The 12,786-nt window shown below is 37.2% G+C and overlaps 1 protein-coding gene and 1 long non-coding RNA gene across 2 annotated transcripts in view; one reads left to right on the top strand and one right to left on the bottom strand.

Moving 5' to 3' along the window:
• Window positions 1–9,033, bottom strand: part of RSPH14 (radial spoke head 14 homolog) — an 84,036-nt gene extending 75,003 nt beyond the window's left edge. Inside the window, exons 1-3 of the mRNA XM_057411313.1 lie at window positions 8,596–9,033; window positions 6,711–6,813; window positions 6,431–6,549 (exon numbers count right to left, since the gene is read on the bottom strand). Of these exons, the coding sequence (XP_057267296.1) occupies window positions 6,431–6,549; window positions 6,711–6,813; window positions 8,596–8,794 (421 nt within the window). The 5' untranslated portion in view covers window positions 8,795–9,033. The remainder of the gene's footprint in view (window positions 1–6,430; window positions 6,550–6,710; window positions 6,814–8,595) is intronic.
• Window positions 8–2,740, top strand: LOC130600202 (uncharacterized). The gene is made up of 2 exons (XR_008972396.1): window positions 8–1,466; window positions 2,122–2,740. It is a non-coding gene; the product is annotated as an uncharacterized LOC130600202 (long non-coding RNA).
• Window positions 9,034–12,786: the final 3,753 nt, after the last annotated feature.

The raw sequence follows: 12,786 nt of genomic DNA, 5'->3' as shown, positions 1-12,786 counted from the left end.
TAATAATTTTCAACCTTGCTATTTCAACCAAAATATTCTCTGAGGCTCATGTCATGAGTTAAGACTTTCAAAACTCTTCAGTGTAGACATAATTAACAATGAGGTGAAAATCTGTCTAATTTTGAACAAGGTATTTTATCTCTGTGCTCAAGACAGGGGCCCTTTAAGCATTCCCTGTCAACTGTTGCACCTGAATAGAGTCAAGAGAGCCAATGAGGCTGCACCTTGAAGGGATAAAAGATTTGTTGTGCCCAGTAGGGAGTATTTAGGTTTTGCCTGTAAGGAGAAGATATTATTGCCTGCTTGTGATATTTGCAGTTATGCTGCTTGACTTGGTGAGTTTACTAAAAGCTATCCATGGTAATTGCCAGTACTGTCTGTATAGCAAGTACAGGATCCTCTAAACTTTGTTTGCCATTAAAATGCTCTCTCTTACTTGAGAATTTGCACAGTATTTCTGTCTGAATTGCTTTCTATAGTGTAATATCCTGTTATGAGCCAGTTGAATTGTGAATAAGGCATACAATGAGTCAGGGCCTTCTTTCCCAATGAGTGGATTATTAAATGTATTGCCTCCTTCACCTCTACCTTTTGTGGTACTGTGACCATTTCAGACTAGTGAGAGAAGTGACAAGAAAACACTGCTGTTCATTGCATCATAGTTTCAAGGTGAGAAAGCTTGATAGGAAAATTAAAACCAAAAGTGTAGTCAGTCTTGAGGAGGGTAAAAAACATTTTATATGAAAAAGAAATTTTTTATTCAACTGAGAATATCCTTAAGTATTACAAGCAACCTGCAGTAGAAGTAGAGAAACTAGGGTATTTTAACAAAGGGCCAAGGGTATTTCTAAAGAAAAGGAGTCACACTGCTCACTGACTGAAGCTGTCTTTAGAAGAAGAAAAGAATTTGAAGCTATGTCATGTGCTCCTACTTGGCTTGAGAAAAGCATTGGCATGGGGAGGAATAGAGCTGTAAATAATTAAATAAATCACATAATCATGTTCTCTGAGTAGCAATTCCTTGCTATAAACTGTCTAACCAACTAATTCCTGTGATGTTTTTGATCTTGGTATTCTGAGGAGCTCATATTTTCTTTTCTATCTGAAAGAATTCAAGATGTTAAAAGTAAAATAACCCTATTTTCTGATTGTGTAAGAAAACTGAGGCACAGGGAAGTTAAAACTAAAAAGGCTAGGCCAAAGACAGGTGCTGAAATGAAATCACTTGACTCTTAGTCATCTGTCTGGATAAATCATGCAATTAAATTTGCATCTATTTTCTCAGGTTTATCAGTGATGCAGTGCACTGCTACCCGAAAGAGCTGCATTAATACAGCTGGGATTTCACTTCACCTGGGCAACAATGACATTCACAGAAGAGATGTTCCATCTGCTGCAGTAAGAATGCCATCTGTCCTTTCATCATTCGCACTCCATTCAGCAAAACAAATTTCAAAGGGAATAAAGTATCCTTAAACAGTCCTTATCACAGATCTGATAGGTTATGATTTTCCAAGGATGGAATAGTGAACACACTTTGAGTCAGTAAAGTATGAGAAATATCTCTTGGACTCTTCCCAAATAGAGGTTCTAGCAAGCTTAAAATCCCATTGCCCCATCCAGTCTACCTCCATCTTTGTCTAAAAAGGATTAAGTACCCATAAAAGACAGGCTAGATAATGGGTAAGCATTATTAAACTTTTCCAGTATTAACCATACTCTAGTGAAATATTCTTTTCCTAGAACTATTTTTGCTGTTGCTATTGCCATTTATCATTGCATAGCACCCTTTTGCTTATATCGTTAAGTATTGTGTGTCAAGTTTTGCTATTAGTTTTTCTAATGTTCTTAAGTTTTCCCCCACTGCTCCACTCCCTCTTCTATCCTCATATATCCATTTTATTTTTATTGTGCTTCTGCTGTTAATTCTTGCCACTAAGTTTTTGTTCCTTCTGGAAATACTACTCCTTGGTGTTCTCCCAGTTTTTGTGGATTTTCCCAACCAAAAGTTTTTAATGATCCCACTGTTCCTGAAAGATACTGGTATACATCCTTAAATTATGGTCTGCAAATGGATTTGACTAAAATAACCACATTTTCCTAAATTATTCCTGTTTGGAGAAATACCAGGTGGCCTGGCATAGAGCTAACTGGAGTCACTGACCACATCCCAGCTAACGAAAGCAACTATGTTTCATGCCAAATAGATGCACATCTTACGTTCCTTTTTGTCTAGTGTGGAACATACTGCATTCTTGGCCCTGTAAATTACCTCGGCTCTAGAAAACATCAGAAATTTAGCTGGGGAATAGTATATTATTGCTGACTTCCTCAAGCTGACACAAGGTACACCCTATCTCATTATCTGGATGTGAGGTACAGAAGTAAATGCAGAGAGGAAGACAGTTTCTTGGCTAGCTGAGGAAGTCTGAATTACCAGGCAGATACTATTTCTGTATCTGTAACATGTCAAATGAAATACGTCAGGCCTTGTGACTCTTACTACGTATTGAAAAATATTTGCTGTTCTCCCTGATAATTCCCCAAATTGTCTCACAGCAAAGAAAACATTTTTACCACATTTCTATTTTTCTTGTATGCAGCATTCTGTATGTGAGTCCATTCTATGGTAACTCAATTCTGCTCTAGGCCTCATCTTCCAACTATTAAATGCAGGCACGTATATTTTTATATATAGGTTATATTTTTATCTAAATAAAAAATACGTTGCTCATAAAAACTCTTTTTTCCTAGGGTAATTACTCAGAAATGCTTTCACAGACAACGTGCTACCTCAGCTTGTACACCACTGATCTTACAGACTGTGTATACATGACAGGCTGAGGATTGCAGGTTTTCACGTACACACACCCCCAAAACTGTCAAAAAGGATATTGTATAAAAATCTGGTCTGAAGAAAGCTATGCAAGACTATTTTAAACTTGTCAAGGACTTCTATCCTGAACAAGTCTTGGAGGATTTTAATAGCGCAAACATTGACAGGGGAAATGGCCAAAATTCAGCATGATTTTATAGCTGAAGAAATTAAGTTTTGGAAGAGAATTCAACCTAGAAAGGTATGACTCAAGCAAGCTATAAAGAGATTGCTAGACACATCATACTCTCCGAGAGATTTGAATATGGGATCAGATAAATTCTGCTTGCTTCACAGATGTAAACGGTTCCTCTACATTCAGTTTTAATTTCTTATAAATAGAAGAGAGGGAGGGAAAAATAGGGAAGAAGTTGGCCTACATGCATATAGCACAGATCACAGCAAAACGCCAAGAATTAATGAAGGGGCAAAAAATTACTCAAAACAGACATAAATACCAGGTTTCAAATAAAGCAATTCTCCTGAAGTTTAAAAGGAAATTGCAATTAAGGCACTGATGCACAGATTTTACCCGATAACTAATTTTACAATTATTTAAATGCTCTCTTTTCATACTACTAATTACCCTTTTTTGCTTTTTGGACTAAAAAAAAAAAAAACAGAACCATTCCCTGAAACAAGTCTTGTGTTAGTTTGATTTGGAAAATCTGATCCTTATCTGCCATCAGTACCTGAAGTGGGAGACATAAAAGGAAGAAAGTGGTATCAGTCTTAGCTCAAGAGAAGCCTTGTTGAAAAGCAACTACCACTAAGAGAGCTGTAGCTTTTCTTGTAGGTGTAGGTAACTTTCGCTAGGCTAGGACTGTTACAAGATTTGGAAGCTGCTTTTTGTTTGGCAGAGGCTCCTGCTCACTTCGGAGCTGTTGTAAATCCTTTGCCTTCAAAGGCAAGGTTTTGAGGAGAGAAACTGCTGCAGCTGGCTCTCAGCTTCAGCTTGGCAGTTGTTGGATAATCCTTCCACTGCAGGAGGCAACTTGTTTTCTCCTTGTATAGTATAATCTCGCACTTCCTGATTATCACCATACTGGTTTTATAATTGTGACAGTTCCCATCAGTGGTTCCTGACCCAAGAGGCTATATTCAGATGTCAGAAGGGCCAAAGATGGAGCAATGGGTGTAGACCTGTGTGGCAGTATGGTGTACCATTAAATATCCTCTGGTTTGGGCAATGTATTTTGATTTATGTAGAATTCTTAATACGCAATACTTTATGTTTTGGCACACTAACAGCTAGCATTGCTTACTGTTACAGTAAGTCTCTTAAGTAGAAAAAATGGTTCTAATAAAATGCTAGTGTCTTACTGCAAACACTGGGGGGAAAAAAAAAGGCTCTCGCGTCCTCTCAGAGCCACATGGATAGTTTCCATAAAGACTGTTTCCTCCAACCCCTCACCCCAAACTTTTATTAATCCTTCAGTGAATATTTTCTGATTATGTAGCTAAACTTCCAACCTACTTAGTAAATGCTCTGAGTTTTGTGAGATAGAACCTAAAAGCAGGCATTTACATGTAATATTAGTTGTAATTTACATTAAATTTATATATAAAATGGTACAGCAGCCACCAAACTCTAAGGTAGTTTCCCTGTTACCAGTCATCTGCAAAAATTTGGCAATGTTTATTTACTTCTATAATGTTTTCTTCTCCCATAAGTTTCTATTGTGATCCACATGTTCACAGGACAGTATCTGCCTACACAGGTAAGGGACAGAACTGTTTAAAGGCAGTCAGGTCAAAATATACGTAAGCCAAGTCATGGCCTCATTTGATTTGAAAATCTGTAAAATCACTATAGAACTTAACTGGTTTTCTATAGTGATGATAACAAAGTTGTTCAGTCCACCGTATTTACATCCTTCATAATGATTCAGTTATTTAGAACTTTAGAAAGGGTTGTATGCATGTAAGAATACATCTTTTTATTTTTTTAATTCATGTATATTCACTCAGCAAGGCTTTAAGTATTCATTTAATTCTTTTTTTAAGCTCCAGGAATTTATCAGACAAGATACTTCCTGATGAATTTACATAGTATAGCTTTTCAATTGATAATTTCTATCTACTGAAATTTTAAATTTTAAAATTATAATTTTCATAAACTGGAAAAGTTTAAGACTAATGCTCAAATTAGAAAACTATTGAAATTATGGTAATAAAATCTGGAAATAAAAGTAACAAACCAGCATGAATTCCCTTAGTGCATAAAATATTTGGAAAACTATAAATACACATAATAAAGAAAATATGTAAAAGGTACAACAACCTATTCTTCTGACAAGTCAAAGACAAATTCTCAGCTTGGATTCCTCTATTATTCTGAAGCATTTAAAAGCTAGATGTCTAATTCTGATGTAATTAACTCTTCCGGTTATCTCACCGGAGATAAATGGACATCACCAGAGCAGAACTCATACTAAACACCTATATGTCAGACTTTTTGTTCATTTAGATACTGATTTTACGCCTGCTATGCAGGGAGTGTAGGATGACTAGCTCAATTTGACATTTAAAGTTAATTGTAATTGGTCACATTTTTAATTTTGTACCTTAACAAGTTAATTTAAAAATTTGTAGAAAATAAAAAATTATATTATTATAATAAATACAAACAATATTTGAATAAAATATCAGATAAAGCAAACTTCTTCATTGTTCCTTGCATCACCCACAAGTGTGCGTTGGGTTTTTTTGTTGTTTGGGGGGGTGGATTGTTTTTTTAGTTCACCACTTGAAAGCAATGTCAAAGTGTACATTTAAGAAAAGGTGCCTATGAGCCTAAGGTCAAAGGCACATGAATACATTATCTGTGGAATACACAGTGCAATGGACTGTGCACTTACTTGCTCATTTGCATCCTATACCAGTGGTTGCAAGCATCAGGGAAGACATTCCACAAAATTTGTACTTTCTAACAAACACCAGAAAAACCTCCTACAAACCCTGTGTACTGTGAAATTAGTGTGCCATGATGAGCAGCTGATCATCATTTTGAACAGAAGAGGAAAAAGTGAATTTTTGACGCCAGATTCTGAAATACGAATTCAAGCCTGCAGTCCTCACAACCTGTATCTTGAGCAGGTAGACTTAGCTTGCATAAGACCTAAAAAAATTAACAGATCTATGCAGATCAATCTCCCGAGCACATAGACAGGACTATTCGCAGATGTGTTATGTTAACATGGAGCATTTAATTTGTTATCTATATAATGCATTTTCTGTATTTTGGCAAAGTAGTCTCACTATTATTACACAATTTTCAAATACAGCTCTAGAAACTATAGTTATCTCCACCAATAAAAAAGGTGACAGTCATACTTTTTAAAGTTTTCTGACAGAACCCAAAGAATAAATTCTCATACAAAAACTAACTAGAGAAAATTTGGTCAAGCAAAGACAGAAAATATACTGTTTTAAAATTTGTTTTTTAAATAAAATGGAATAAAATTAATCTGGAAGATATTGCATAGGGAATCAGGTAAACTTACCTATTTTCTTTGCCTATTTGAGTACTTAAATGCTGAAAAAAATCCCTACCTTCAGTTAATTTTGACATATATTCAAAAACGAGATGCGTGTTCTTCCGACAGATATCTACTGGATCATCCAAGAGCTCAGCAAGGGCAGAAATCACTCCATTTTGTATCAGCCCATGCCTGCAAACAACATTGGGGAAAAGATTTAATTAAGCATAATAAAAATCATATATATTTGTGAAATGCTAAATCTTATTTTCATTGCACCTGTCTTGTAAAAACTTTCACACTGAAAATTATCATTTCACTTACTGTTTAGTAAACTCTGGAATTAGACCTACCTGCCAACATTATGTGTTGTCATTATATGGAGGATTTCTGTTGTTTTTTGTCGGACAGTACTGTCCTGATGTACCAGCAAAGTCTTCAGGTTATTCAAAACTCCTATGAGACACAATAGTTCATTTTAACATTTCTTACCTTCAGCATTAATTTTAAATAGCAATAATGATTTTTATATCACAATTTGAACTGCAAATAATCAGAATTTTTTCATCTTGTTCTGACAATTAAACTCTTGTTGTTTCATCTCAACTTGGGAGCAAACTTTGGAGTGTCAAGGCCTACTGTCAACAATGCTATGCTACGAACAAGCTGCTGACTTCTGTATCAAGTTAAATTCTAATCTTACAAATATTTATGAAGCAATATAACTCTAAAAAGAAGTGGAGATATTCATGAAATACAAACCTGCTTTTCAAAAAGCATATGTTTGCAGGATTGATGCCTACGTTTCTTTAAAGGTTTCTTTAGGTGTACCATGCGCTATGTATAAATACACAGCATTGCTTTTCACATGTGGAAAGAAACAGGTGAGCCATTAATGATTATGTGGATACATACATAGCATTGACCAAAGGAAAACAACCCAAACAACAATCTCACATTGCTTCAGCAGCTACTGTTGATCAATAAATAACAATACATTTTGAACATGATTATTGGTATCTTTTATGAGGAAAAAAATATTAAGTAAATGGAGAAAAAAGCAGTGGCAAACTGGAAGGCTTCTGTGTTACCTACTAACAAGAGACTGCTAAAAATTACAAAGATAAGCTGTGGGTTTTTTTTTTTTTTTTTTTGGGGGGGGGGGGTGGTGTTTTTGTTTAGTTTTTTTTTTTTCTTCTCCAAAATCCACACTTAAGAGTCTTCCAAGTGCTCAGATAAAGCCCTCTGAAAATGGTGGTGGCCAGATATAATCCTGATGAGTATAATAGATCTGGTCATATTCTTTTGTATCTTAAATTCTCATGAAGTTCCAGGGTTGTTTTTTGCTATAGACTCATCCTACAGTCACTAAGAGAGTTCTGAGAAGGAGTTATGCATAAAAAGGTCCGATATTTTCTGTCTCTGGTAAAGTTATATCTGGATGTGCCATGCTGTCCACTGCTGAAGGAATGAGTGACAAAACAGGATTTAATGGATTTTGCAAATGAACTTGTAAAGCTTATTTAAATATTATTTTATTAATTATAAATTTAAAGGTTCATCGAAGGTTTTTTTTGCCTCTTATTATTATGGGATCTGAGATATGAGTATTTTGAGCACCTCAAGTATGAAAAATCCAGTGGAGTACCACTCTCCTGAGTCATATGTGGTAAAAAATGTTGAATGCAGGGAAAAGAAAAAAAGGTGATTTTGCTTTTTTTCTTGCTCTAGGATAACTAAAAGCTTTTTATTTTCCTCTTTCTAAATAAAATGTATTTAGTAGTTTTCATAGGATCACTTTTTTTTTTTTCTGAAAGGTTCATGGAAAACAGGATTGGAGAAGATTCCAGGCAAATGAGATTTAACTAAGCAACAAGGGGGTGGTGTTTCTAACTTTGGACTGATTAATGTTTTTTATAGATACATATTATTAGACTGCGTGCAGACTTAAATAAAATTCTGTGTAAATGAAAAAAAAAAAGATTCTGCACTACTTTTGTATTTAGGGAGTGCTAAAACTTCTAGTGGGCCATTGATGAATCCTAAAGTGAGGATATTCTTTAAATAATTGTTATGCATATGGCATTGTAATATTTTTTACCTTTTTAAAAGAGATTAAAATAGGAAAAACTTCATGGCCATTTTGTGACATCAAAGGTAGTACAAGGAGAAAAGTAGTGCACAAAAGTGTCTTCCCCTTTCCCCCTGTGTCAAAGCTTATGACAACAGATCACTTACCTAATTCTAGTGCCTGGTAGACCTTTTGTGGGTCATGGACCAAATCGCAGAGCGCCATCAATGCCCGCTGCTGAGTCAGCAGCTCAGGAGACTGTAACTCCTCATTCAGTTTAGGAAGGGCCCTCCTTCCAAAAGCAATAGGAGCTTTTGTAGGATCTATATTAGGGGGGAGGTTGGCTGATATACGAGCATGTGCCATCCTGAATTTTCCTGGGAAGGATTCTCCCTCTCCCTAAAACTACTCCAAAACGACTGTACGTGATGACTGGACAGATAATGTACCAAAAGGACTACTACTGACTTTTTATGGTGTTCTGTGTCCCAGAAGAGCTACTTTAGCACATGTTCATTGTTAGGAAGCTATGAAAGAGGCAGAAATGGTTTGTGGTCCTCAGCATTAATGTCTGTTCGTCAGCTGAATTGTCTTCTCTGGTTTAATTCTCTGCACTGTAAAAAAAATAATAAAGAGGGGAGGGGGAAGAGAGAGAGAAAGCAAGCTTAATATTGCAAGGTGAGAGAGGGAATGTTTTTCAAAGCATCAAAGTGAAGTAGTTCAATGTCCTGAACCAGACAAGGGGATCAAAAAATAAAGCAAAAGCAAGCAAAAGTCAGGTGGTTTTTTTTTAAAAAAAACATTCTTTTAAACCCGCCCTCAGAATCCGTTAACTTTTGACAGAATCGGTAACGGCTGACCTCCCACTTCTGTCAGTAAGGAAAACGGCGCAGCTGACAGAAACACAACCGCCAGCGCGGCGAACTGCTCTGCCAAAACAACGAAGAGAAACCCAGCTGCCAAGTTCAAACAACTGCTGAACAACTGCACTTCTCTCTCCAAAACAAAATAGACTAAATAATCAAAGGCGCCCTGTCCCACCAACATGTCACCGCCTCAGCCCGTCCCGCTTCCCGCGCCGCAGCTCCTGCCCGCTGCGCTTCCGCGCCCGCGTGCTCTAGTTACCACAGCAACAGGCTCTAGTTACCGCAACACCCCGCTCCGTGAATAAGAATAACGCAGCCAAGCATACAGAGTCTTATCCTACGTCAACAGCGGAGATACCGCGTGTGACGGTAGCTGCTGTGAGAGAGCAGCGTCAGCGGCGTAGTTGGTGAATTGGAAGCCGGGGCCGCTGTTGGCGCGGGACGGGGAGCGCTGCGCGTGGAGGGACTGAGGCGCGGGACGGGGCTGAGGCGCGGCCCCTTAGGGGAGAGGGCGGGTGAGGAAGAGAGGGAACGTCGGGGCGGGGGTTGCAGTGTGGAGGCCGTTTTACGTCCTCGATCTGCTTTTAGCAGAGGGAGGCTCTCTTCTCACCCGCCGTTTTAAAAGTAATCTCAGTTGAACACAACTGGAAAAAAATCAGATTGAACAAAATGGTGGTCGGGCTAATGCAGAGGTGTAGCAGGTGAGAGTGCCTTAAGGTGCAAGGGTTGAAGGGAGCTCAGTAGCTTTCCACTAAGGAGCTAGAATGTGTAGCAGGGGGTTCCATTATCATGAGGTAGTTTCATGTAACTGTCTTCATGATTTGGCCATCTTTTTCAGTATCATTCTGCTAAAAAGTATAGTCTGAGGATGGTACACAGGGAGAACATACTGTAATGCTGTCATTACACCTTAAGGGTGCCTTGGATGGTCAGATGTGATCGGGCATGAGGGAAAAACCAACTCTGAACAGCTATAAAAGGTCAGTTCTCAGCATAAATAAGCAAATTATTGAGATGTTTTCCATTATGTTTGAGTAACAATTATAATCAAGTTCTTAAACTGGATTTTACAAAGCCAAAGTCGTTCAGATCAGTTGGATTAAAATGCAGCACAGGAATAGATTATGGTTTGTTGATCTTCAAAATCCATAAAAGAAAAACTATTAGTTTAAAAAGTATTTTGTGGAGAGGATTCATTTTTTCTACAACATTTTAGAGGAGATTATTTAAAGTAGAGGTTATTTTCCTGAATTAGGTTAGACTTTCACTAGCTATATGTTTGTAAAGTTTCACCCTATTTCAATAGGAGGAACATGAACATTTCTCAGTACAGAAGGGGCAGAAGGTCAGGGACCTCTCTTGTCCTTCAGTGTTAACTCTGCTCTCATCCTTTTGGCATGAGTTGTTCTGTCTTGTTCTTCACCATAGCTTGGAATACTGATTTTGGTTAGTGGTCACGATGTTAACTTATTTTATGTACAGCTACTGGATGCCTTCCTCAAATTCTTTGGCTAACTACAGAATCTGCTGGTGCTCCTGTTCCTGCAAAATTGATATCAGGAGCGTTGTGATGCCATGGAGACACTGTATTCCAGTCCCTCCTGGTGACTGAACCTCCTTCAGCTTTGTAAGAAGAGAAAATCTGGATCTCAGTACTGATAATACTCAGTATCTTTAGCAGCTTTGTATTTCTAAAATAACTGATCCCTTGAAATGATTGATTTCCCTCTAATGGTGTGCCCGATTTGGGATATGTTTATGTGTTAAATACACTAAATGTAAGTGAAGATGTTTCTGTTTGGTTGCCTTGGTCCCACCTATACTTTGGATTCACTAAGATCGTTCAATTGATTTTATTTACTTTTCTTTTGTAGCTTAGTTTGTGACAGAACTCTAGGAGACAGGAAGTGAGTCAACCTATGGATACATGACACGTTTATATGTGTCTAGGATGTGTTGAACTAGGAGAATATGGAGAAAGCAGCTTAGTGTTTGAAACTCTTACCAAGTGGTAGAGTTTTTGTTTTCAGAACTATTATTTTAAGACACTGCCGTAAAATCATTCAAATTTGCCAAAGGGCAGGAGCCACAGCATAAAAAGGGCCTAGATCTCACTAGTTTTATACAATCACAAGTAGCATGATAAGCAGAACTATGCATATGGTGATAAATAAATACTGTGATGTCACCTTCTTTGGTGAATAATCCATTAGCTGCAAATCTGGATTCCTTGGGGAGAATAGGGTGTTTCAGTATGGTTGAGATCACATGGGTGTCTGAAGTGATTTAAAAGCAATTCCTCATAAAAGAGAATAAAACTTCAATTCTAAGTAGTTGACTGGCAGTTTTGTTGAAATTATTCTTAGTGGTGTTGTAAAACACAGCTGTAGGGGTTTTGTTATATACTTATCATTGTTTAAAATTACTTGGCCATGTTGATTTCCCTTTTAACTTTTTTAGTCTTTTGCATGAATGAGAGAGGCTTATCTCTTGAATATTATGAGGTCCAAGACTGTTCCAGCATTATCAAATATTAGAATGTGAGAGCTTTCTTTTGTCTTGAAATTTGGAAATTTAAATAATAGTAAATAAATAGGAAAATCTTTTGGCATCTTAAATTACAGTCTAGCATACTAAGTGCTGTCTAAACTAATGAGTTGGTTAACAATACTTAGCCAATACAAAAGAGCTGTGTGATTTCTTATTCCTTGTCTTTAGTGTTTGGTACATTAGAAAGCAAGATTACTATTGACTAGAAGGACATCTATACAGTTCAGAGTGTCTCATTAGTGGCACGAGTCTCCTGATGCTAAAGCTAAGATGAAACAAAGTTGAAATTCTGAAACTCCCTCAGGAGTTGCTTTATAATTGCTACTATGCTTAATATTAGCACTGTAACAGTTCCCCACTCCATTAGTTCCTTGTCTGTTGAGTTAATCCTGCTCTTTCTATCCATATATACAATTATCTTTGAAGAGAACAGAACTATTGTCTTACACAGAATTCAGGTACCACTGGATTTATTAAGAAGCAGTTTCTGATCACAGGAATCTATACGGCCACTAAAACCAGTATGTCCTTTTAAAACTAGGGCCTTACATATAGTTAAATTACTCCAACCCCACCTTCCCAATCTGTAAAAGAAGGGAAGGAAGGGAACTGTTGATAGCCTGTTGCTATGGCCACAGCAGCAGGCTGAGCTGTTTGTGTGGCTGGAATCCTGCTGCATCAGCTGCTGCACGGTGAGTCCTTCCTTATACTTGGCCACATGATGAATGTTCTTAGAAACATTCTTTCGAATGCCAGCAAGAAATTGGTATGCTATTAAGGGTCCCCTCCCCCAACAACCCACGAGGTATCATTGCATAACCAAATTGATACATCTCAAGTGAGTTATCTAAATGCATTTGTGATTTTCATATGAACATTATTCTTTTTCCAAGTTAGCCTATCTACTGATTCCATTCTTTCTGAGCTGATCTTGGATGAAAG

The sequence above is a fragment of the Pezoporus wallicus genome, unplaced genomic scaffold (assembly GCF_028554395.1).
Source record: "Pezoporus wallicus isolate ANWC-B61680 ecotype Strahan unplaced genomic scaffold, APGP_CSIRO_Pwel_v1 contig_6401, whole genome shotgun sequence".
NCBI classification, from domain to species: Eukaryota; Metazoa; Chordata; class Aves; order Psittaciformes; family Psittacidae; genus Pezoporus; species Pezoporus wallicus.
Note: the sequence above shows the minus strand (reverse complement) of the source record. Positions and strands in the feature narration are given on the sequence as shown.